General features: G+C 40.9%; 1 protein-coding gene and 1 long non-coding RNA gene across 3 annotated transcripts; both read left to right on the top strand.

Annotated features, from left to right (window-relative positions):
* The first annotated feature begins 540 nt into the window (after window positions 1-540).
* mxra5a (matrix-remodelling associated 5a) lies at window positions 541-18,724 on the top strand. 2 transcript variants are annotated; one of them, XM_012853746.3, is made up of 8 exons: window positions 550-764; window positions 991-1,213; window positions 1,335-1,464; window positions 4,444-4,834; window positions 4,921-8,868; window positions 15,082-16,000; window positions 16,089-16,415; window positions 16,561-18,724. In XM_012853746.3, the coding sequence occupies exons 2-8, from the start codon at window positions 1,029-1,031 to the stop codon at window positions 18,149-18,151; spliced, it is 7,491 nt and encodes a 2,496-aa protein (XP_012709200.2). In that variant the 5' UTR covers window positions 550-764; window positions 991-1,028; the 3' UTR covers window positions 18,152-18,724. The 2 variants fall into 2 exon arrangements, with proteins under 2 accessions (XP_035984059.1, XP_012709200.2); XM_036128166.1 differs by lacking the exons at window positions 16,089-16,415; window positions 16,561-18,724 and having other exon boundaries at window positions 541-764; window positions 15,082-15,818; window positions 15,887-15,994.
* An 11-nt stretch (window positions 18,725-18,735) lies between these two features.
* LOC118557804 lies at window positions 18,736-20,401 on the top strand. Its single transcript, XR_004928025.1, has 2 exons — window positions 18,736-18,770; window positions 19,266-20,401. It is a non-coding gene; the product is annotated as an uncharacterized LOC118557804 (long non-coding RNA).
* The last annotated feature ends 6,382 nt before the right edge of the window (window positions 20,402-26,783 follow it).

A 26,783-nucleotide genomic window follows, 5' to 3' on the forward strand; every position in this document is an offset into this window, starting at 1 on the left:
AGATTAAGGTATTACAACCAGGAACTCCAAAAATCCAAATACAGATACAAAGGGAACTAAGACTCCAACAGAGCTGTATTTTATACGCATGGCATTATCCATATGCTTTTACCAGAACCTAATTTTTAAAATCTTTTAATATCTCTTTAAATAAATTGAGAGTTATGGAAAAAATCTGACAGACGTTGCTTTGTGGCGATGACAGTTTTTCTCCAACATCTGGATCATGCAGTTAAGTATGTTAGAGCTTAATCCAGAACTTTAGGCCCCATAGTTCAGCACAGAAAACAGATATGAATCAAGACAGAACCTTAACTTTTTTTCCTTGAGCTATCAGAGGAACATCCGAGTATCCTTCCTGTCAGCCAGTCTGCACTCAGCTGCTGAAGTCAGTCTTTGTCATTTGGATCAAACTTATCCAAGCAACACTTCAGCAGCATTCCTGCGCTCGGCAGCATCGCGGAATGTTTGGCTGTTGGAACATATGTGTTGCCCTCCTTCAAACTTTCCTTGCTCCTCCCGCTGCATCTCCAGCAATTGCTCTGCAGCTGCTACTTCACTTGCTCCAAAGTGGGAGTGAGGAGAGCACACTGCCGCTTGGAACTAACACTACCTTTCTCTCTCTCTCTCTCTCTAAGAGTTTTCCAGCTCCAGTCTGCGACTCCAGTTTTTCTCTGTTCAAACTGTGAGCTGGAGTTTTGTCTATGCACATGACAAAATGGGACACTTGGAGCTGCAGACAGAGAGGCTTTCAGTGCTTTAAGGTAAGAGCCTCTACATATTGTGGCAATGATCAGGCTTGTGCAACTATTAGCAGGTCTGTGATTGTGACTGAAGTCATTCGTGCTGTGTTGCTGTCTTCACTTTCATTGCAAGATAAAATCTAAATAAAATGTGAATTCAGTCAAAAAAAAAGAAAAAAAAATCAATAGAAACAGGCATTTGGTAACATTGGGTCAGACTTTCCAACATTTTTGGTTGTTGTTGCAGTCAGGAACTCCAAGCAGCTGCTGCGCCTGTCTCAGTGGATGAAAATGGAGCACTCCACACTGTTGGTCCTCCAGACACTCCTGGTGCTCCTGCCCCCTGTGGTTTCGGTACCCTGCCCCCGACACTGCTCCTGCCCTCAGCCCAGCGAGCTCCACTGCACGTTCCGCTCACTCCTGACCATCCCAGCTGCTGTACCCCGGCATGTGAAGCGCATAAACTTGGGGTGAGGGTTTTCTCCCACACCCTCTTACCACATCCCTGCCAGGATGTAGCAAGGGGGTGTTACAGTTGGAGGTTGCTTCCCGTGCGATTAACAGCAGTCCACACTGGTTGTGTCGTTCCAGGTTCAACAGCATTGAAAAGATAGGAGACAAGTCGCTGTCTGGCCTGAGGAAGCTGGAGCTGCTCATGGTCCACGGGAACAACATTCACTCTCTGCCCGATGGAGCTTTCAGGGACCTGGCGTCACTTCAGGTACTCCCACCGAAAGCACAATGATCTGTAGCCAGGGGCGGTTCTAGACGGGGGCCAACAGGGGCCCATGCCCCTGTAGAAATGGCCCTGGCCCCTGTAATGGCCCATGTACTAAAAGCATGATGTTGAATAAACTTCTCATAATTATTTGCAATGGCAAAGAAACCATAACTGATTGGTCACTTTGACCAATAGTATTTTTTACCTATACAGCTTTACTCTAAAAAGAATTTAAAATTTAAGATGTTTTAGTTTAGCTTTAGCCGTATTGAGCTGGGGGCAAAGTTTTCAACTGCTAGATCAGGGGTCTGAAACCTGCAGTTCCAGAGCCACAAGTGGCTCACTTAATATTATTACACAGTTAAATATTGTCATTTTATTGTTTTTAATTTTTTTTGTTCTGTGCCCCTGTGAAAAAAACACTGGACCCACCATGGCCCCCCTGGTAAATTTGGTCTAGAACCGCCCCTGTCTGTAGCCCCACCATTTGAAGATTTGTTGCGTAAAATTCAATTCACTCAATTTATGACTGCCATGTATGTTTCAGCAGTGTTCATAGCTCTTTCCAACATTTGGTCACAAACCCTAACTTTAGTCACTTTTTGGAAAACCTGATGAAAAAGACTAAAATGATACGCTGACAAAGAAAAAGTTGACAAAGGGTAGCCTATATTTGTATTTGACCCTCATTACTCTGATACTCTAAATAAAGCCGATGCAAAACTGAATCCAAAGGAGTAGATGAACACAGACCTCACGCACTGATGTCATAAAATTTCATGTTGTCATGAAAACCTTTGAGCGACTGCCGTTGAAGCTTCTGAAGGAGATTACAGGCTCTTGCAATTTGCTGGGCAAATGGTCGGCAGATCATGCAGTCCGCCTGGGGCAACACGTCATCCTACACCACCTCGACCCCCCCAGGGACACCCACCAGGAACCGCTTTGTGGAATTAAGCCTTCTCAACCCGCTCAAGAAAGAGATGACAGCGGACTTCCAAAGAACACAAACATGCCGCTCCTGCTCATCAACAACACCGTGTCTATTGTGGATCACTTCCAGTACCTAGGAATAATATCTTGGGACCTGAGCTGGACTTCACACATAGACAAGGGTCGAAGTACGCCCAGCAGAGACTGGACTTTCTGCAGCAACTCAAGAATTACAACTTTCCACAGGAGCTGCTGGAGATTTCTACACTACACTCAGTATTTTTCTTTCATACGACTTTGAAGAATTAATTTTCTACCCAGCTCACCTGTCACTTTTTTAGTTTTTCCCCTTTCCTAATTGCACTGAAACCCTAAAGCTTATTTACTGTCGTCAAAAAAATAAATAATGACAACGTACATTTAAATGCAAACTTTGTCAGAAAAACAGTGTTTACAGAAAGAAAGTTAGTGATAACAATCAATAGGTCTATTTTAAATTCCTAGAGTCTTAACAGGTAAAATAAGTGTTAAACACAAAATAAGTTAGTCCACAAATTAATTAATGTTGAGAAAAGTAATATGACTAATTAAATGTAACGCCTTTCTGGGTAAGGACACCTTCTCCTGTATGGAAAAACTAGTCACATGCGTTGCTCAGGTGTTATTTGGACCAACTCTTCCACTAAATTTGAAGGTTCTGGGTTTCCTTTCCAGTTCTTTCTGCAGATTCTTGGCTCCAAGTTAGATGATTGAATGGATCGTTCTAGCAGTTTTACTATCTTCCCCTGAAACCAGTCCAGAGTTTCCTTGGCAGTGTGCTTGGGACTACTGCCTTACTTGGAAATCAATACTTGGTTAATCTTCAGATTCTTACCAGAGCCTTTCTCCATATGTCTTTTCTTCAGTTATACAAAGTCCTGCAGCATGTGATGCTATAGGAAACCTCACTGCATAAGGTCGGCCCTTTCAATTTTCACTTATACCATAATATTTTGGGATGATGTGCAGAACTTTTCCTCCTTTAAATACGATGTGTTCAATGACATGTAGAGAGTTCAAGTAGGGCCACCTCTCTTCAGACTATCGTGTTCTACTGGCTCGTCAAAATCTTGAATCTTTAAACAAACTTCCAACTGTTTTTTTTCTTCAGCAGTGGAGAGTGGTGCAGTGAATGTTCATAGAGGCAATATTTACTGTTTTTGTTGTAAAAACCTGCATCAGCGTTTTTCCCGAAGCGCTCTGTGAGTGCTCCTTGGCTCTTGGACAGTTATTCTTTTGACTTCTCCGTCAGAAATCTTAGGAAGAGCTCCTTGGCTGCGTCTGGTTTATGGTGGAATTCGTTTCTTTCCACTTCTGGATTATCGCTCTAGCAGCACTCCCTGAAACGTTCAGAACCATACAAATACAGCTGAAACCATTGCCAGTAGAATATTTTGCATCAGTAAGACGTTTTTTTTTTTTTTTTGTGAAGGTCTCTTTGCTTGTACAAATAGGCCATCAGTTAATATTAAACTAGCTGATATTTATTTGCACATATCAGCAGGGGTGCTTTATGTATAAACCTTTATTTATCCAGAAAAACCTCATTGAGATTTAAATTATCTTTTCCCAGAGAGATCTTTTATATATACTCTGTCTTTTGAACATCAATTAATTCATACATATACTTTTTATTATTCAATTTTTTTGTTTTACCTATAACTTAATTTGTGGACTTAAACTGCTTTTTGTTTCTTTGTATCTTCAGATCAATTTGGTTGTTATTGACATCTGGTGTGAATTTTTATTTCAACTACCCCAAAAGATATATTTAAACAGAGGAAAACATTGATGTGTTGAGCACTTATAATAACTGTATGTCCTATTTATTACTATTTCTTTACGTTTGGCTTATATTGAAGAAATGATCTCTGAAACATGTTTGGAGACACTCTTCGTCTGGTGATCGCCCATTCCTTTTGGGATCTTGTTTGAATTCATGTGGAACTGTCTTGATAACGTTCCTGTTAATTTTTTGAACCTTTTCTGTGATGCTTGTTGGTTTAGATGCTGAAGATCAGCTACAACAAGCTTAAGGAAATCAGCAGGCACTCGCTCCAGGGGCTGTGGTCCTTGTCCAGGTTGCATCTGGATCACAACCAGATAGAGCTCATCCATCCAGACGCCTTCCAGGGACTCACCGCCTTACGCTTTCTGCAGCTGGAGGGAAACCAGCTTCAACAACTGCATCCTGCCACCTTCAGCACCTTCACTCTGATGGGGCAGTTCCACATCTCTACCCTGCGACACCTCTACCTATCGGACAATGGACTCACATCACTACCCTCCCAGCTGGTGCAGACCATGCCACAGCTTGAGAACCTGTACCTCCATGAGAACCCCTGGACCTGTGACTGCAGCATGAGCTGGTTCCATGACTGGGAAAAAGCTTCCCCAGGTTAGATTTTCAATAATATTATTGTTGTTAATAGTTGTTGTATTGTTCTTATCTTATGCCACTGTTATTCTTTGTTGTTGCACCAGGTGTTCTGAAATGTAAAAAGGACCGAGCCCTTCCAGGTGGCCAGCTGTGTCCAATGTGCTCATCTCCCAGACATGTGAAGAACAGTGACCTTCATGCTGCTCATCCTCTGGCTTGCTCCAGCCCTGTCATCAGCTTCCTTCACAGAACTACATCGCAAGAAGATTCCGAGAGTGCGACAATGACCTCTGAGGACTTTAAGGACCCAATTGGTAACATATCTCTAGGCCTCTCCAACGGGCATGGGAATGAGTTAGATCTTGAATGCAGTGTTGACAAGCTTAAAGAACTTTCCAATATCAGCTGGGAGCAGGATGACCAGCTTCAGCTGGCTGCAAACATCACATTCTCAGTGGACATTCGGTGTGCTGTGGACCGAGAAAAATACGAGCAGCTGTGGAGGCTGATTGCGTACTACAGCAATTCTCCAGCCCACTTAAAACGGGAAGTCACTCTGAGCAAAGATCCTTACCCAGCATATGTTTATCAACAGGACTCTGTGCAAGATGCCCAGTACTACACAGGTCTTCAAGTCAAAATGTTGGCCCAGCCCGCATGGCTGATGCAGACATCTGTAGAACTACAACTGAACCGACCTCGGTCGTCTACCAGAATGGTACAATTAACTCTGAAGACGAACCTCTCAGAGACAGTGGACACTGAGCTGCAGCAAAGACTCAGGAGGACCTGGGTCATGATAGAGTCAGGAAACAGGACGCGTAAAGTTCTGAGTGCCATCGTTGGAAGTCCAAGTGAAATGCTGTGTAACGTGCACAGTTCTGACCGGCCAGTAGTCCAATGGGTGCTGCCTGACAACTCCAAACTGAATAACTCATATAGCAGTCCTGAAAAGAGAGTTTCTTTTTCCAGAGATGGAAGATTGAAAATTAAAGCCGTCACTCACAGAGACACAGGAGTTTACTACTGCATTGCCAAAGTTTATGGAGACCATGCTGTGCTCTCTTTCTACCTAACTGTCCAGGAATCCTCCAGTCCTTCCCCGGGGGAGGACACAACAATTACATCAATGGAGGAATTTGCAGGAAACCCAATTTCTCTGGATTGTACAGCTTCTGGCTCCCCTGATGCTGAAATAAACTGGATTCTACCAAGCAGCAGAATAGTTAATTTCCAAGCAAATTCCTCCCAAACATTGGTGCATTTTAATGGTACTCTTCATATCCCACATACTCAGGTGTCAGACAGTGGTTATTACAAATGTGTGGCTATGAATCAATATGGTGTAGACACACTAGTTAAAAAAGTTAGTATAGTTAGGAGCAAAGCCCTTATTAGACCTTTACGCAAGTTTCCAGCAAGGCCTCAGTCAGCATCAGGAGTTAACACTCAGATCAAGGTCCCCACAGAGAATATGGAAGAAGCATCAGGTGACAATGGTGGGTCCACAATCCGCCACCGCGTCAGTGGTGTTAGGCGAAAAATCCCAGGGAATATAACCCCAGGACGAAGAGGTATTCATCCATCCAGAAGCACCTGGCAGAGATCACCTGTGCTCCGGAAACCAACGGGTTCTCACACTGGAAACCAGAAAAGCTTAGTTGAGAATAAAAGGAGGATGAACCTGTCCAAAGGGAAAATTGACCCAGAGAAATGGGCACACATTTTGGCTAAGATTAGGGACAGGAATACTGTGACCCCTCTTCCGGTTTCCTTTCCAATAAAGGTGGAAGCAACAGCGCTGATGACAAAGTCATGGGAAACTCGTAATGGATCATCAGATGGCGTTACTGTACATGAAAGAGAGGATCAGTATTACTCCATGACTCACAGTCCTGGAGAGCCTACAGAACTGCAAATCAAGAAATCCAGTACTCATAGTCAAGATATTCATTTTACATATGAAAGCCACACTGCATACAGCACACTAGATGTAACTCCTAACAGCAGACATGTTACTAGAGAACCCCTTCCAACAGAAAGAGCACACACAGAACAGCACACAACCCATGACAGAGAGTTGAACCTAATCACAGGTTCAAACAGTGGGGGTTTCCTCCCCCAGACCACATCTGTTCCACCACACGCTATCACTGTCAGGCAACCCAATGCGCACACTGTGAGCAGCAGCACAATTTCTTTTCCAGAGAACCAAAGCGCAGAGAGCCCTGCTGATAAGGTTCAAGCAGCTGATCCATCCGAGGGGCCGCAAAGCAGTGAGCGTAGGGACAACCCCAATGATGTCACTAGCACCATAAATCACAGAGATCTCTCCTTGGTGGAAAGTCAAATTACTCCCTCAGTCAATCCAAATCACTCTGCAGCAAATCAAGAAGGAAGCGGAAACTACTTGAGTGAAACCTTAACTCTGTCACAGTTTCAACCTCATCAAAAGGACACAACGGTCAATGATCCGCATTCTCAAGTTGTTGTCACAACGGGCTCTCCAATAACTGCTTTCACGATCCAGGCTAAAAAAAATGTGGATACTACGCGACAGCCAAATTCACGCTTCAGGCAAGTCAAATCTAAAAGAAGGAACGGTGGCAGGAGGAGAAGGCCAAACAAAAAGAAACAAAGGCTCAATACGCCCAGCAACTTTATCACCACCACACCTTCAAATACTCCCCTACCTACGCCTAAGACCTCCGCCTCTAAAGAGTTAAAGAAAGAAGGATCAGTAGTTACAGTCCATTTAAGTACCACTGTTCCATTCACAGAGAGCCAAGTAGCGTCATCAGACAGACTGAGTCATAAAGAAAGCACAGTCTTCAGGCAGAACCATGAGGCACTTAAAGAGCCTTCTTCAATACCAGCCTCTTATTTTGAAACAAATGACAGCCATCCACTCATGCCAAAACCATCATGGCAAAGCACTTCAGCTGCACCATTTCCAAAAGTTACTCCGGGCTTGACTCATGGAAACACCACTCCGCACAGCATGGTGGGAATTTCAGAAAGTGCATTTCCTACAGGGGTTTCAGAGATTCCCACATCAGTCCCTCGGCAGAGGATTGAAGACAGTCCTCGTCCATCTGGCGAACATTTAGAGACAGTTTTTACAACCGAGCCAGCACCACTGCTGAATTCTAATTCTAATAATTCCTCACAGGGTTTGGTGACAAAATTGCCAACAGACATTAAGAAACAGCAAGCCGCCCATCAGACTATCACTGAGGAGGTGGGAAAGATTCATTGGAAGGAGACAGGATTGGATTCTTCACTAAAGCCTTCCTATTTTACCTCAACTGCTTCATCCATCAAAGTCTCTGGTGAAACTTCCCCTGGATTATCCTCATCACAAGGCATGCTTCTGGAGGTCACTGCACAGACACCCACAGGATCAGAGGATATGAACCAAAGCTCTGGTCAAAATGAGATAATAAACATGGATTTGAAACTTGAAGAAAATCAGACGGAAGCTCTGAGTGCTCGGTCGGATGCTCCACTTAAGAGCAATTCAAAAACAACGCTTGCCTCAGTTACCTCATCGTTGCCTTATCATGTTACACTTTCCACAGAGACCCCTAGTGTCTCAAAACCCGGAACCACTCCCCCAGGACATCAAATAAAGTATTTACCGACCTCCCCGTCACAACATGCCACAATCACAGTCAGTACAAGCCAGGAGCAACAATTGAACCTCATTACTACCACCTCAGAGCCAAGCAGATCATTAAACGTTCATCCTACAATCTTTCCACCCAATCAACAACCAGCTAACACAACTCCAACCTCTCAGGTGTCCACCTTTATCCCAACACCTACCGTGGTGCCATCTAAGCCATCCCTACAGACTCTGTCAACAGTTTCTCTGGATGTATCCGCACAGCTCCAGCTATCAGAGCGTGGATCTGTTCAAAGAGCAAAGCCAAGGATAACAACGGCCCATTCCCAGACGATCACTGTGAAAGCAGAAACAGATGCTAAGCTTCCATGTGAGACTGAAGGTCAACCAACGCCTTTCCTGTCTTGGACAAAGGTTTCTAATGGTATGTAAGACTCAATCAAAGATCTCAGTTTTCTATGCAGATATACTTTTTCCTGCAAGTTGTTACAGAAAAAAATTACGATTTGGTACATCTGTACTGCAGGTGCAGTACAAAAAAGAAAAAGAAAACAACATCATAAATCCATGTTTTTTTCTCATTGTCAACAGAGAAAATATCCTTTGTTTAAGTCAGTTAGAATTACCAAAATAATTTCTATTTGTTAAATATAATATTGATATGATTAATTTATATCACTTTGTTCAAATTCAGATGTTTTCATCCCTTTCCTCAGAATTGGTTTCCTTCCAAAAACTTTTCACAATTGTTGATTGAAGGTTTGACTCATTCCTTCTGACAGAACTAATGGAACAGGGTTACATGCTTTTTCAGCTCAGTTCACTGATCTTTTGTGGGACTGAGATCAGGACTCTGAACACTCCAAAACATTGACTTTGTTGTTTTTAGACCACTTCGTAACCCATTTGGTAACATTTAAAGGGGTATTGTCCATTTGGACGATGGTCACATAATGTTCTTTCTTCGTTATGCATTTTACCTTATAAAGTAGACCATCCCTGCCACATCATGATGTTGCCATCCCTATATTTACTAGTTGGGATAGTGTTCTCAGGCCTGCAAGCTTCACCCCTTTTTTCTCCAAATATAACAATGACCATTAAGATCAAACAGTCACATTTTAGTTTGATAAGACCACAGGACATGCTTCCAATAACTAAGGTTGTTGTCCTCTAGAGCACTTGCAAACTGCCACCTGTCTCTTTATGTTGCTTTTGAGTGACGGCTTCTTCCTATCTGAGCAGCTTTTCAGTCCATTTTGGTACAGGACTTGTTTCTCTGTGGATAATGACTCTCTCTTACTAGCTACAGCAGCATCTTTACAAGGTATTTTGCTCTGGTTCTGGCATTGAATCACACATTTCCCTCTCAAACAAATTCCTCTGTGGGAAATCAAATCTGTATCCTTCTTGAATGACCTAAAAACTTCAAAATTCACATGCTGCTGTCACTTTGTTAAAATTGTTGAACAGTTGAATGTGGCTCTGGAAAATCAAACCAAGAAAGAACCAGACTTGCAGAGGTCCACAATTGTCTTTATTTAGATTTGTGCCATGATGTCACACAAGAGAGCAGGTTGTTTAGGTCTTGCCTTCACATACTTTCACATATGTCCTCCCATTTAAATCACATGATGTGAATTGACCTACAAGAAGCTTATAAAGCCAGGATCACAGTATGGGCTTTCCCAAATTGTTTAAAGACATAGTAATGTTAGTGTATGTAAACCTTTGTTTCTTAAAGTGTCTCAAGGTTTGGCTCAATTAAAAAATGTCCAATTATAGCTCCTAGCTCCTGCTCCTTAATCTTGACCTTTAATGGGGTCAGCAGTAAGAACTCTATCTACCAATTTCAGACAGCCTTTAACTCATATGTCATTACGCAACAGAAACGCATGTGGACAATTCTAGTAAAATCCAGCCTACAGTCTTTTGAAAAAGAACTACAAAGTGTGCGCTACCTTATTTCTAGACATTTGCGTTCATGTTTCTAAGTCATGTGATGCAAAGGATTGTGGGATTCCTTACAGCTCCTTAGTGCCGGTAAGGGACAGTCTGAGCTTCCCATGCTAAAGGAGCAGTGAGGGGAAGCAAACAGGCTCCTTTTCATATCTCCTTCTTCTTCTGCGCTATTTAGACAGCACTTATCATGGCGACTGCTGACGCACTTCTGCTTTGGCTAAAATGTCCTTACACAAAAGACGTTTCCGGATGCAGCCTCTGTCTCGCATTTAGCAAACAGAATGAATTTAGGTAATTCTAACTGAATTAAGTCAGTCACCACGTTATGGAAAACCTTCAATGAGGGAAAATGTAATAATCACCAAACACATCCTATGTGCTTTCCTATATGCATTAATGCATTCATAGACAAGACATTCCGGCTCTTCAGAGCACACGGATGTTGGGTCAGGGGGTTCTCTTTGAGGTTTCAATTGGGCTAAATAGCCAATAAAGCACACCAGTTTACCCACTGCAGATATGTTCATTGCTGTTTGTTCAAATGTGACACCAAAGACTCATAAGCAAACAGCATTTGGATGTGTTAGAAGTTGATTGAGTATTATCTGCTTATGCATCGATAAAATCTAACACAACTTCAGGTTCTGGTTTCAACCTACAGTGCAGCATTTGCTGTGGAGATTATATAATTTTTAAATAATACCATCCATTATGATAGCTTATCTTGTTTTCAGTTCAAATCATGTACATTACAGGTCAAATAGTTTACATACATTTATCATTGGCATGAATGTTTGATTAACATTGGACTTTAAGTGATCCACTTAAACCAGGGTCAAATTACTTAACCAATTAAAAACTTCAATTAATTTAAAATCCAGAATTGGGTGCAGTTGGAAATAACTAAAGTTGCGGTCTAATTTACTGATTCCCAACCCTTGTCGTGAGGGCCCCCTGTCCTGCATGTTTCAGGTGTCTCCTTGCGGCCTCATACCTGACTTACATGAACGGATGATTAAGGAGGTCATGCAGTCATTTGAATCAGGTGAGCTGGAATAGAGAGACGTTTAAAACATGCAGGACAGAAGCTCCTGAGGACCTGGTTCGGGAACGACTGCTCTATCCATCCATCCATTTTCTAACACGTCTATCCCTTGTGGGGTCGCGAGGGGGGCTGGTGCCTATCTCCAGCTGTCAATGGGTCATGGGTACCACTGCTCTAATGCATTCAAAATATATTAACAATTACAAAACAATTATTTATTCTCCTGGCAGATTCAGGTCTATGAATCGTGATATATCCAAGAAGTTTGTTTCTGACAGGACAGTGGCCATTCTGTCTGATATTAAGATTAATTTAAAGATCTGAAATCGTTACATGTGACAAAAAAAGAAAAGAAAAGAAGAAAAAAACCACGAAGCAGCATAAATGTCTTTCACAGCAGTGTAGAAGAACCACTTCTTTGACTGCTTAGTGGGAATTGGCGGACTGACAGACGGAAACCTAATCTGAAAGTCTCTCCAAAATCAGATAATATTTAGTGCTAACTTCTAAGACATTTTATTCCTTACAGAGCACTTCTAAAAGTAACAAGGACATCTTTAGTGTGCTTAATGGATAAAACAGAGTTCAGCTGAGACCAAGTCTGCGGGTATGGTTTTAAACCTATGACAGACTCAAAGCTATAAGAAGATAATATCTCTTGTCTCGATCATAGTTTGTGCCCCCTCACCACCAATCCCCTCCTGAGTCTTCATCCTTAATTATCCTCCTTTGAACAGGCGTACTGTTCCTCCTGTGACCCTGAGCCTGAATGCTAAACCATGTAAAAGGATTCAGTTTTAAAACTTCTGTTTTACAATGAGCCCTTTCAATATTAAAAACAGAAATGGTTCTGGCTCATCGGGACACGGGACACAGAAGATGAATGGCGCCTGGATGTCAAGAGCAGATCGTTTGGGGCTTGTAGGTTGACGTGTAGTCTGGAAGAAGTGGTAGTGGGTGGTCTGTCACCTTAATGGCTAGCTTGTCCAAAGATGGCCATATTTAAGGAATCATTTATTCTACAGTCACCTTGTGAGTGACTGGGATGTTCAATGTGTGCCCCTATGTTAGAGTTAGATCCATGAATGTTTGGATAGTTTCAATGATGTGTCCTCTGTACGTTGACTCAAAGGGTTTGAAATGAATGTATGTAGATGCTGTTTAATTCATCGATTTGAACATAACGTATTATATATATATAAAAAATAAATAAATACACAAGTCATTTCATAGAGTTTGATATGCAGTTTCAATGCGATGTTCTCGATATTGTAAATTACTTTTCCTGCATCAGAGAGCTGATCCTGCAATCATCCTCCAATGGTGTCTTCTGTGGAGGTCTGTGCCAGAGTTCACCAGTCAATTTAATTTTAATAAGAATGTACCAAACTGTACATATTGCTAAATTCTCCTAATGCTCTTGCGATTTCACAGTCATTTTTAATGTTTTTTAGAAACCTGAAGGGTGGCATTTTTCTTTACTTGAACAGAGCTCATTGGACCAAATGTTGTAGGTTAACCATAAAATCTTCCAAATGCAAGCATTACTCCTGGAATCATCTCCAGACCTTTCTCCTCCTTAAAGGAATAGTTGGTAATCCTGTTCAAAAACACTTTTTTGTAATATTGGGTATAATAGTCCTTTCATCTCGAAAGTAGTAAATACATTATGTATTCACAAAAAGGAGGTTAAAAAAATATTTTCTCTGGGAGCTGCAGACCTGAAAAAAACTAACCAACCCATGCCCCTCGAGTTTTGTTCCTGCTTTCATTCCTCCTTGTCCCCCAAGTTATTGGGGTATTGCCACATCTATTGGTTGTCCCACATGTCATTCTGAGGCGCTCACGTAACACCAGTGTCCATGCTCGTTCCTTCATAGTTTCCGCTTGCTGGCTGCGCATGCTCACTTCTAGTGTTTATGTATCTGTTTAGGTTACCGGCTGGGTTAGCAGTTAGCTTAGCAGTTAACCATTCACTGTAGCTCCACTGCTCTCACCGTAGACTTTAAACATGGCTTAGAGTTGCATAGAGCGAACCACATTCATGTTTATGAGAAGAAGGCCTCAGTAGAAATTAATAAGTTCAGAGTGGATTTGGGAGATTTTTAAGACGTAATCACCCTGAAGAGCGGACGAGCAAGGTAAGCCAGTCTTGCGCATGTGCAATTATTTAAAAAGGGACTTGGGGAAATTCCCGGGAAAATCGCTGACCCTAGCTTTAATTAGAAAGGAAATAACGATCAGTTGTCCACTTACTCTTAATCACATTAAACACTGTGGCTCATATTAAACAGCTGCAGCTTTCTAAACCCTACCTCCAATTTGAATAGGCAGACCCTTGTTTAAAATGTAAGAGTCTACTCTAGGGTTACCAGACGTCCCCGATTTCCCACCACTTTGCCCCATCCCAGAGACACGGTTCCAGTTTTCTATTAATAACACAATCAATTTATCCATTTTATTAATCTTAGGATATGCTAAAAGTGTGGAGAGGCACATTCCTGCTTTTACACTTGATTTGTGTTGTTTAAATATTAATAAATATGTAAAAATAAATGAAGCCATTACTGTCCCTGTTTCCTAATTTCATCTTGATGAGATGTATTGATTTTTATCCACGAGCAAGAAATGTCCCCAGATTTGATTTCAGATATCTGGTCACCATAGTCTACTCTTTTCACGTATATACATTACATAAATGTAATTTTAACATGTTTCAGTAAACATATAGAATAACAAAGCTTCTGTTATATTTCAGGACCTATAGAGCACAATGATTGTTTGAACACTGGTTGATGATGTACCATGTCTCAGTAAAAGTTGCAGAGATAGGCTCATGTCCAAGATTACCCTAACAAGTTGAAGGTTCTCAAAATGACTGAATGGCTGCCAGATAATTAAATGGGAATTATTTATTATGCAATACATTATCCTAATTATTGTATTTTATTCAGATTTCCCTCTGAGAAAAGGTTGCTCTATTTTTATTTGACTATTCCCCTGTGTGCAGCTAAGTCATTTTTATTTCTTGCCTCATGATGATGGTCTAATACACTTGCTTTACATTTGTTCCAGGATCAGTTTTGATACTAATTAATGTTGAAATATGTGCTCTGGTAAAATGAAAAATAAAGTGTATTTTTTTTTTTACCCCACATGCAAAATATTTGGAGAAAAACTTACACGGTACGTCTCCCATTAGACACCATTCTTATAGTTAAACAAGGTAGTGGCAGCATTATGCTGTGGGAATGCTTTTTCTTTGCAGTAACAGGGAAGATGGTCAGAGTTGATGGAAAGATGAATAAAGCTAAATCCAAGACAATCCTCGGGGGGAAAAAAACTGTTGGAGCCTGCCCAAGACTTTAGACTGGGGTGGAGGGATACCTTCCAGCAGGACAATAACCAAACATACTGACAGAGATACAATGGATCAAATGAGATTTGTCTGTTAGAATGGCCTAGTCAAAGCTCAAACTTGAATCCATCTGAGAATATGTGGCATGACTTAAAAAGATTGTGTTTACAGATGCTCTCTGTCCAATCTAAGCTCAGTTTGAGCTGTTTTACAGAGAAGAATGTAAATGTTTCCTTTCTAAGATGGTTGTTTTTTTGCTTCTGTTTGTATAGGAGCGAGCATTGCCAGGAACATGAAAGTCCAGAGGTTTGAGGTCGACCAAAATGGAACTTTGATGATCAGAAACTCACAACTAACCGATGGCGGCCAGTACCTGTGCACAGTTCAGAACCAGTATGGTACTGACAAGATGATGGCTAACCTTGTTGTCTTGCCTCATCCTCCACGCATCCTTCAACCTCAACAAAGAGACATCCATGTGTACGAAGGCAGTAAGGTTGAACTGGAATGCAAAATTAAAGGGGTTCCTGTACCTCAAGTTACATGGGTCCTCCCTAATTCTGTCCAGATGACTCCAACCTCAGCTTCTGTGCCTTCTCCGCAGCGGATAGCTGTAGATAACAAAGGAATCCTTCACATCAGCCGCGTCAGTTTTACTGACAGTGGGATTTACAGGTGCACTGGCAGCAGCACAGCTGGAGCTGAAACTGTGTTGGTTCGTCTTCATGTTTCAGCAATGCCCCCTTTGATTCAGCAGAGGCAAGATGAAAATGTGATCCTTCCAGAGGGCAGCTCGGCTTACATTAACTGCACTGCCACAAGAGTCTCTCAGCCAGTCATTCGCTGGATCACACCTGATGGGACTCAGCTCACGGCTTCCCAACTAATCAGCGGAAGGAACCTAATTGTCTTTACTAATGGAACGTTGCACATACAGAGACTAGCCCCCCAAAATTCTGGGAGATATGTGTGCATAGCAAGTAATACAGTAGCATCAAGCAGCAGAACGGTAATGTTAAGTGTCAGAAGTAAACCGTTGTCTGCTAAAGCCATGATTACATCTTCATCTCACCACAGAACCGACGTGATCTATGGCAGTAAGCTGCTTCTTAATTGTGTGGCAACAGGTGAGCCAGAGCCCCGGATCATCTGGAGGACACCCTCTAAAAAGCTAGTGGATAATCAGTTCAGGTGAGCAAATATAATTGATAATAGTAACTCTAAATCTCCCAAATACATTCAAGGTGGTTTCAATTGTACTGTTTCACATTTTGTGCAGTTTTGACCCTAGGATCAAGGTGTTCCTTAATGGCAGCATAAGTATTAATTCTGTGACTGACAAGGACAGAGGTGACTACCTGTGTGTAGCCCGTAACAAGATGGGTGATGACTATGTTCAGCTGAGGGTCAACGTCCTGACCAAACCAGCCAAGATTGAGCAGAAGCTGCAGAAATCCAGTCAGGAGGTGGTGCAAGGCCAAGATCTGAAGGTGGACTGTGTGGCATCTGGCCTCCCCAGCCCTGAGATTAGCTGGGCACTACCCGATGGCACCATGGTCAACCATGTCAAGCAGAAAGCAGCAGTCAGCATGGGACGCAGTCGCAGGTATGAGCCATTATTGTTTATACATTCAAATGTTAACTAACTTTTAACTACAATGCTTATTTAATTTGATGTATTTAGCTAATTCTCAACTGATAAATCCAGTCAAATTCTAACAATCAACCTTCTTTTCTGAAATTACTTGTAGGTATGTGGTGTTTGATAATGGGACACTTTACTTTAACGATGTGGGCTTGCCAGAAGAAGGTGATTACACCTGCTATGCACAGAACCAACTCGGCAAAGATGAAATGAAGGTGAGAGTAAGAGTGAAAGGTGGAACATCCCAACCCCAAATCCAGGATAAAGATCAAAATGTTGTGAGAGTTCTCTCCAGTGAGACTGTAACACTGCATTGCAATGCCGAAGGTAAACCAATACCAGTCATAACTTGGATGTCTCCCAAAAATAGCATAATTTCCCCAGACTTAGGCAAATACAAGGTCCTTAAAGATGGAACACTGATTGTTCAAAAGGTTCAGCAATTTGATGGAGGCAATTACACTTGTGTGGCTAGGAACGGTGTTGGCCAAGACAATAAAGTTACCAGACTGGAGGTTTTGGCTACTCCTCTTGTCATCAATGGCTTAAGAGGAGCTTCCAATACCATCAACATAAAAGCGGTTCAAGGTGAACACAAAACGGTGGACTGTGTGACAAAGGGAGCCCCTTCAACCCGTATCATGTGGATTCTGCCAGGAAATGTAATCCTTCCTGCACCATACTACAGTAACCGTATAACAGTTCATCAGAATGGTACTTTGGAAATACGATCAGTCAAGAAGACCGACTCAGGACAGATGGCTTGTGTTGCTCATAATGAACGAGGTGAGGTCAGAATGTTGGTTAACCTGGATGTCAAGGAAGCAGTTGAAAGGCCAAAAATGGAAGTCCTCCAAAAAGAAAGCTTTTCACAGAGAGTGGGGAATACAATTACTCTAAATTGCTCGACTAATGGCTTGAAGTTAGCGCATCTTACTTGGATCTTGCCCAATGGTACTCCTTTGCACGCCGGTGCTCGGATATCTAAGTTTTTTCACCAGCTTGATGGTTCTTTGATCATCAGCAACCCATCCATTACTGAGACTGGAATGTACCGCTGCGTGGGGCATAATTCTGCTGGGCTTGTTGAGACTATAGTCACTCTGTCCCCAGGGATAAAGCCACAGATCCTGAATAGATACATCTCTCCTGTCAGCATCATGGATAGTGAAACCCTTTTCCTTCATTGTCAAACAACCAGTAAGCCACTCAGATTGACCTGGACCCTACCAAGTGGGGTTGTTCTTAACAGGCTGCAAAAAGCTGGACGGTATTCTATATTGGACAATGGCACAATTGCCATTCAACAAGCATCGGTTTATGACCGAGGTTCCTATGTTTGCAGAGCTACTAATGAATATGGTAGCTCTTTGCTTTCAGTCTCGGTAAATATAATAGCAAACCAACCCAGAATTATCAGTGGCCCTCCCTCTGTGACTTATGCCAAACGCGGAGTTGCTGTTCAATTGAACTGTGCTGCCACAGGGATTCCTAAAGTAGAAGTGGCTTGGGAAACACCTGATAAAACCCGCATGGTTGTAAATGCACAGCCACGCCTTTTTGGAAATAAGTATCTCCATCCAACAGGCTCCCTCATCATTCAGAATCCAACCCAACGGGATTCTGGCGTTTACCGATGCACTGCCAGGAATGCTGCTGGCGCAGACTCTAAAACAACATTTCTGAATGTTTTCTAGGTGATTGTCCTTTCAATTAATGCCCATAACAATACTGTATGCCCAAGCAACTGCCTAATTAAGAGACAATGTCAGAACACAATTAAAGCAATCATTAAATCGCCCACCCTGATTTTACCGTACAATGGTGCTTTAATCGTGTTTTCACATAGAGGCCTAAAGCTAATATTATGTGCACCCTACTTGATTTGTTTTTACTATTTTGTGAAAGTTGTGTGTAATAAAAACAAAAACACAATTGCTCAGGTAATTTGGATAAAGAAAACTTATGTACGGGTTATGTATTGTATAGGGGTCAGTAATGGTAGTCTTAAGCACCGCTGTACCATATTTAACTTTCCCAACTTGATCACTGATTATTTGAGATGGAAATAAATTATTTAGGAAAAAATATATTTCTAAGTCTTTTTGTGTTAAGTATGCCAAAAAAGTGGAATGTCAAAAAGATTTATTATAGTGAAATGATGCAATTAGTTTGCTATGTTACAAGCCAGACTATTATTTTAGCACAGGGTCCTCAAAAGCAGACTGTTGAATCCCAAAATTACACAGCTCCCATTTATAGTTTTTATAAATGTTGTAAATTGTAAACCACAGATTCCTTTTTAGCTGCACCTTGGTCAGTGATAGCCTCGTGAGACCATCCTGATCTCGCGAGCTTTCAAGGTTTCACTCGCAGATCAGTCTGGCTACTTTCCGTTAAAGAAAATTTGGAGCCGTTCACCAAACGAACGTCCAATCAGCGTTGGCTTTGAGGCGGGTTGAAGTGTGACGCAACGGGAAGCGCGTCAGTTCAGTCTAAAGAACATGGCGGCTTCAGCCGATGAAACTAGCGTTAGCGCGGCTATCGAGCAAGTTTTATCGGAATTACAGAGTATTTCTTTGCTGAGCTAACGAGCCTTTACCTGCAGCAGCAAGAGTAGCTTGGCTTGTGGTTGTGTTTTCGTCGTCGCTCGTAACAGAGCCACGACGAATCTGATTGGTTCATTTGGCCCGTCTATCACCAACATAGGCCAATCAGCTAACCAGTATTTCCGCCCCTTCCCAAAATTACTTCAACGGAAGGTTTCCAGATGGATATGCGGAGCAAATCTATCTGGCGGAGTCAGGTAAGGTCAGTGAGGCAATTACTCTAATAATTATCCCAATTTGGGAAACAAGTAAGATTTTTCAAATTCACGTTCAATCTGATCTATTAAATATTGTTGGATCTTGATAGAAAACTGACATTTTCTGAGAATTATACCTGTACATTTTTATTAATGAATAATGTTGAATGGTGTGTACATAGATAAAACGGTAAAGAGCATATATCACCACTTTTGGTGCCTTTCAGAAATGTTACTGTTTGTAGTCATGTTCATTTTGATGTCAAAAATAAAGAAATATGTGAAAAAGTAAATGAAAGAGAGCAAATACAACAACATTTTCAGGAGGACAGCTTACTTTTTAGTTTGCAAAACATAGTGGCAAGTAAACTGAAGGAGCTGAATGTCTCACATTTTCTTCAGTAGCATACCTGTTGAAGTGTCGTGAACATGAGCACACCACTCAATAATGTCTGTCTACAGTTCATTTTCTCACAGTAACTTTGATTTAGCTTCAATCATTTAGCTGTGAAATGTATTGTCAAGTTAATACTATGTGTAAGTGTTGAAAGGGCTTTAATTAAATGGTTATTAATTTAATGTAATAAAGGAATGCAAGGATGTCAGCTGACATTTAAAAAAAACGATGGAGCATTTGTGTACGGCTTGCCACCTATCTCTGTTTAAATTATTGCTTTTTTTGCCATTATCTCTCTTTTTTATCTGTAATATGTTGTTGCCTTTTGTATGATAACCAAGCTCTTCATTGTATAGTGTAAAAGTGTACAATTCATGATTTAAATGGGCATTCAAGGATGCCTCCACCGCCTTACCTGTTCACGGTACTTTTGTTTCTACGTTATCCTCTTGGAGTCGTTGTCCAGAGCTGTCAGCATTGCAGGAAAGGAGGACTTCTCGTGAGGCTCTGTTGCTCCTGTTGAATTTAAAAAGCCGAACTCTGAAATTGAACCCTGGTTACGCAACAATACCACACATGAATGACAGTGGAAAAAAGACAGCTTGCATGTAACTCTGGTCTCTATGAGAAATGGTATCTCAGTACCATAATGTTAAAGAAACTAAAACACAATTTTTTACCCAAACATCATAACTAACAGCTTTCATTTATTTAATAAAGTTAGCTTTGTGTTAAACCAACTCACATCTGTTTTGCTATATGTCTATATATATATTTTAGCAACTACTTATGGTAAATTTCTCAAATATTTCATTGAAAAGTGGCATCATTTAAACATGCTTTTGGTATTGGCTAATATAGTTGTCTCTTCTGTCCCTGCTGGTTCTGCTGTTTTTGAGAAATTTGAACCGTTTCTTTTTCTTATTTGAACAAAATTGTGCAACACATGAGAACTAATAACTGCCCCCTTGACTTCCTTCATATCAAGTTGTTCAAAGAGGTTTCTAATATCATTGGTCCTACTCTCTTGTTTGATATTAACTCCTGTCTTAGTTCAAGAGTTGCCCCAAATGCTTCAAACATGCTATTATAAACCTCCCCCTCCCCTATAAGGAAAGATGTTTTTTAATTTACTTGATTTTAGCTAATCTCAAGTTAATTTCACTTTTACCCTTCCTTTCCAAGTTTTTTTTTTTTTGCCCAAATATAGCTAATTTCAGAAGATAATAAAGTTCCCCAGCCTTCCTTACTCAAAGTACATATTGACAATTCTATGCCACTGCTCCTCTGTACTACCACATGGTTCCATTCTAATATCTGTGACATTTTATTTCAGCTTTCTTGCTAACATTTATTCTTATATAGGTATTTTATCTGTTTTTTATTTGTTTTACCTATTTTTGAATCATTTTTACAATTTCATTGTAAAGCGCATTGGCTGCTTGGTTGGCTCTTGTAAAATAGTATGTAAATAAATAAATTAAGTGATTTCTTTTTTTATTTGTAGATGAAGCATAAAAAGTAAAAATAGAAACAAAAATAATGCAGCTTGTTATTTTAGAAACTATAGTCCCACAAACAACACCTGCAGTTTCCAGAATGGTTTGGCAAGAGGATACATTGCTGTATTCATTTTAGACAGGCATTGCTCCATATGCTCATTTTATGTCATGAACATGTTTTAATTCTATTTGAAAAAAAAAAAACATGTAAAAGCAGATTTTATTAGATTTACATATTGTGCTTTAAATACTTTTAAGGTATTTCCAGTTCTAAAACGTCATATTTGCCCTTTCAAACATCTACAAAAAAATCATGAAGTGTATATATGGACAAATCTAACATTTTCATTCTGTAGAAAGTTTGTGAAAAAACTCAATAGTTGGATTCACCCATGTAGTGTAGTTTTTTTGCAGTAGCTTTTGACTTTAGTTTTATTTAAGTTACATTTTGTAGATTGATCTAAATGTGTTAATGTCTGTTAAATCACCTCACACAGACAAAATGTTACACATCCCTTCCACAAGTTACCTTACTGTATCTAACATTTAGTTTTGATCTAAAAATGAATCATATAACTTTTATGTTTGAGGAATTAATTGGAATCTGGGAGAACAGGTGGGATGTATGAATGAATAACATTGAATTTGAGTTCAGATTAGCTAAAGCAATCTGGGTTAAGATTTAGAACTTTACCTGCTAATTGTTGGTCAGCTAATATGAACCTTTTCTACTTCACAGCAGTTCTGAATGATGTATCAGTTGGATGTTGCAACTTAGAAAATGAATCAGCCCTCCTCTATCCTTCAGTCCATTTTGTTAACTTCATCAGCTTTAGTTCCTTTTTTCAGATAAAACAGGTTTTTCAACAGTGGCAGGGCATATCAAACATTATGAAACTATAACTTCTCTTATGAGGACAACACATAACTTCTATCTATTTTTAAATTGCCTTTCAAAGTGTTGTGGGTCAACTGTCACTTATTGATTGGCCCCTGGGCAAGGCACTTATCCCCAGACTGCTTATCTATCTGTGTAGAAAAGTGTGCATGTTTCTGAGTGTGACTGGGTAAATGTGGACCTAACCTAAAGTGCTTTGAGCGGTCAGCAGTACTAGATAACTTTAGTCCGTTTATCATTTTCAAATGCTTTGGGTTTCCTTTCACAACTTGCTCACAATAGATTGTTGGTATTTACAGAGCCGGTTGAACTGGGTCAGGTTTGAAAGCCTCCTTGCTCTCACTCACCTTTTCAGCTCTGCCCGTCAATGTTCTCTGGAACTAAGATCAGGACTTTGGGATGGCTGCTAAAAAAATTGGACTTTCTCTTCCTTCAGCCACTTTATAACTAATCTGGTAGGTTGCTGAGGGACATAGTGCATTTGGAAGATCCAAGCCTTAATTTCTTGGCTGAAGTCTTGCTATATTGCTTAATTTTTTTCCACACAATTTATGTTCCTGAAGAGACTGTTTGTTTTGTGAAATGCACCAGCCCCCTCTGCAGCAAACCACCTCCAAAAGCATTTTTCCTTCAAAGGTAATGATGATCATAATGTCCAAGCCTTTTTGTTTTAATGTTATTAGACTAAGCAATATATTGTTCCTCTCATTTGCAATCTCTATAAAGTTTAGTTATAGAGGTTTTTACCACAAAAGTTGTCCAAAGTGCTAAAGAAGTCAACAAGCAAAAGCATTGTTGTTAATGTTGCTTTCAGAGAATTGGCTTCTTCCTTGCTGAGTGGTCTTTCAGCCCATTTCAGTCAAATTAGTTGTCAGAAGCTCACAAAGACATGATATCATCATCTGAGAAGTCTCAGATTATTTATAGGCATTGTAAATCTTAGTGTTTGTAAACATTCAAAAGTAATAAAAAAAAATATGTCTTTCATTATTCTGGCATTTATCAAGTAGAAATATTTTAGGTAAGCCAAACTGACCTAAAACAGGAAAACATGTGGTCCAATTTACTGTCCTTTTGCATGGAAATATCTGGTTTCAGTTGTCATAAATTAACTGAGGGGCCTTCTGTGTCTTTGCATCAAGGCCTGCTAAATCCTGACACAAGTATGATATTAGGAGCTTTGAGTTATTTTGCTTTTAATAGACTGAGTTTTTCCACAATGTAATAAAAACTGTGTTTAAAACACTTTTTTGTTGATTCAGGGAAAGAAAGAAAACTGCTAACCAAAGTTTGCTAACAATGGAAGCTGCCAATGCTTTTCTCTGCTATACAGAAAATGGCATAATTCTATCGTTGTCTCTGGATAACGATAATCATTTCTTTTTGAAGTCTGTAGAAAGATGTTTAATTTTTGAGCTCATTAAGTGAAGGCCTGTTTAATCTCTCAGTATCTACATGTTTCAGAGAAGGACTTGCATGCAATTTTACAAAGGGTCTGTGGTTACACATGCTGACGGCCAGAGGTACGTCTCATAATATTTAAATCTCTTGAAAAAGCTCTATTTTGTATCAGTCATTTCAGGAACGTAACCTCATATATTACACATGAAGTGAACTATTCCAAGCCTTAATTCTGATGATTATGTCTTACAGATAATGAAAACCTAACATATTGAATATTTAACAAATTTAAAAACTGGAAACTCATTGTGTCACACCCTAACCAGCTAATTTACAAAAAACACCTGTAAAGGTTTCCTGAGCTTCTAAATGGTCACATTCTGGGTCAGTAGGCGATACTATCATGAGGAAGACTGCTGATTGGACAGAAGACGGCAATTGAAATCAGTGGCGGCTGGCCCATAGGGGGCGCTCAGGCGCTGCCCTCCCTAGATGTGGAGGGGAAAAGTCAAAATATATATATAGATTTTAAAAGTATTTATTATTTATTAATGTCAGTTTTTACTTAATAGTACGTGGTTACATGTATTAAGAATTATTAAAAAACTTCTACTGATTGACTCTATCATTTAACAGTGCATTTCCACCAACAGACGAATCATTTCTCTTCTTCTACACTTGTGGGGCTGTGATTGAAGGAGCCCTACAAGTGTAGCGAAATAACCAATCATATACTGTTGCTAGGGAAGATTTATAAATATTTGGCCAATCAGCATCGCCAAACTGAATGGGTTTGGGGCTCCTGGAGTAGTAGCCCTAGCTGCACAGTGATAGGTGCACTTCACGCGTGACGTCACAAGCTACATCTGCGCTACATCTGCGCTACATCCGGGTAACGGTGGTCGGCAAAACAGTACTGTTTTCGCTTACCAGCGTGACAAAACGGGTGAATTAGAGCGTACTTTTAGTTTATTTTTGGAATATAAACAATGCCTACGACTTGTTGTGCTGCCGGTTGCACACAGAGGCATTCCAAATCGTCGGATGTACGTTTCTTTCGTTTACCGAAGAAGAAGAAGAAATGGATAATTTCAATGAAAAGGATGCCAATCGACTGTGGCAGCCATCTTACCACGACAGAATTTGCAGTCTACACTTCATCTCCGGTAAATACAACTTAATTTTGCACTAGTCATTTTTCTACTTAAATCATTATATAAATGAAAAATTAGGATATATATTTAAGTCAAGACGTAAACGTTCGTTTCGTAATAATATACGTACATGTACAATGTATGCAAACCCTCTGGCATGAGTCTGTGAAAAGGATTAATATGACAAAACCACCAAAATAATCCTGTGTGAACAATGTTTTTTTTTTTTTATGAAATGCTTATTGTGGAATCATAGTAATTTTCTGACTTTTAATTTAAATGCATGTACTGGGTTAGGCAGGGAAATCTATTGGCCAGCCCCACCAAGATTTTTTTTCACCAGCCGCCACTGATTGAAATCCTTCACAAGGCGGGAAAACCGCAGGCCATTGCTGAAGAAGCTGGCTGGTGGCAGGGTGCTGCATCAAAGCATATTCATTGACAGTTGAATAAAAGGAAAAAGTGTGGTAGGAAAAAGATGCACCGTCAATAGGGAGAACTGGAGCCTTGAGAGGATTGTCAGATAAAATCCATTCCAGAATCAGGGGGAGCTTCAGAAGGAGTAGACCGAGGCTGGAGTCAGTGCAGCAAGAGCCACACACACAGAGGAATCCTACACATGGACCACAGGCGTCTAGCCTGGACAAAGCAGAAAAGGAACTAGACCATTGCTCAATGGCCCTAAGTCCTGTTTTCAGATGAGAGTAGAGTATGCATTTAATTTGTTAATGAATGTTTCAGAGTGTGGAGGAAGAGAGGAGAGCTACAGAAGCCACGTAGCAGTTCCAGTGTGAAGTTTCCATAGTCAGTGATGGTTTGGGGTGTTGTGCCATAATAACGCCATGATAATAATATTTGATGTCAGACTGAATTATGGCTATGTAGTATGGAGGAGGTAACAAAAGGAATTCCACTCCTACTGCAAACATGAGACCCTCACAGGCACAAAGGGCGGCCCCTCTCTCTCTCTCTCTCTCTCTCTCTCTCTCTCTCTCTCTCTCTCTCTCTCTCTCTCTCTCTCTCTCTCAGCAGGGTGCTTCTGACCACCCCCCACTTCAGACCCTCTCCTGCAGCTCCCACATCTCTGTCCAGACTTCTTTAGACTTTCTCCTGACAAGCTGCTCAGACCACCTCGTCCTGGAGCAGACAAGGAAACCATTTCGGACCATGGGCCCTGCACGGGCCTGACCGATATACAAGCCAACAAATACAGAGCCAAGTCTGCTGTCTTAACCTCATCACCGGTAGCAGGAGGAAAGATCCTGCCTACCAAAACAGCTCCGTTGTATTTCTCCTCAGCCTTTACCCGGGAAGCGAACCCTAGATGGAGTTGAGAAGCTGACAGCAGAACCCACTTCGAATGTGAGGAGGATCTGCTGAAATCGGACTGCATCCAGGTCAAAGAACGTGGCAGAGACCAAGCTATCTCGACCACATGGTGCTGCAGAGCTAAACGCCTAGCCTGCCAAGAACAAACCGACACCTTTCCTGCTTCCCCCTCAACGCTCCTTCCGTGGAATGGCCAAAGTGGACAAAACTCACACGAGGCAAATGACAGGTTTGGACAGGGAGCTGAAGGAGAAGTTGAATGGTTTGTCTGGAAATGTTTTGTAAATCGTTTGGACACATGGTGGCTTTAGAACAAAGGGCTAACGGAGGTAGCTCACATTAGCTTTTCGTTCCACGGTATTGCTAATATCTTTTGAGTGTGTTTTTATGGTTATAACAAAAAGGGTATCTCCACAAGGGTTTCATATATTGATGGGACATTAATGTTTACGTTATCCTGCCCACTCATTATGGCTAAAAATAAAGCTAAAGCCTTTATTTGTTAGCGCCGGATGTCCGCTAGACAAACTGCTAATAGCTCCTGCTAACATCCGCTTCCAGACATTTCAAAAGGAGCTGGTTTTACCATTCTGAAGGTACCGTTCAGTACCTTCAGATGGTGCTATGAGCCTTATTCCCATATTAATATGGAATATTAATGCCGGTTTTAAAGGCATAATATGCAACATTTTCAGTTAATTAATGTGTTCCATACCGTTTTGGATGATTAAATGAGTCATTTTAGGTCGAGCAAAGGTTTTCTCAGCCGCCCTGGTTGTCTGTGGGGGAAATACCGTACTTGCAATTGCAAGAGCCCTCGGCCCGCACACACAGGCTCAGAA

The sequence above is a fragment of the Fundulus heteroclitus genome, chromosome 24 (genome assembly GCF_011125445.2).
Source record: "Fundulus heteroclitus isolate FHET01 chromosome 24, MU-UCD_Fhet_4.1, whole genome shotgun sequence".
Taxonomy (NCBI): Eukaryota; Metazoa; Chordata; class Actinopteri; order Cyprinodontiformes; family Fundulidae; genus Fundulus; species Fundulus heteroclitus.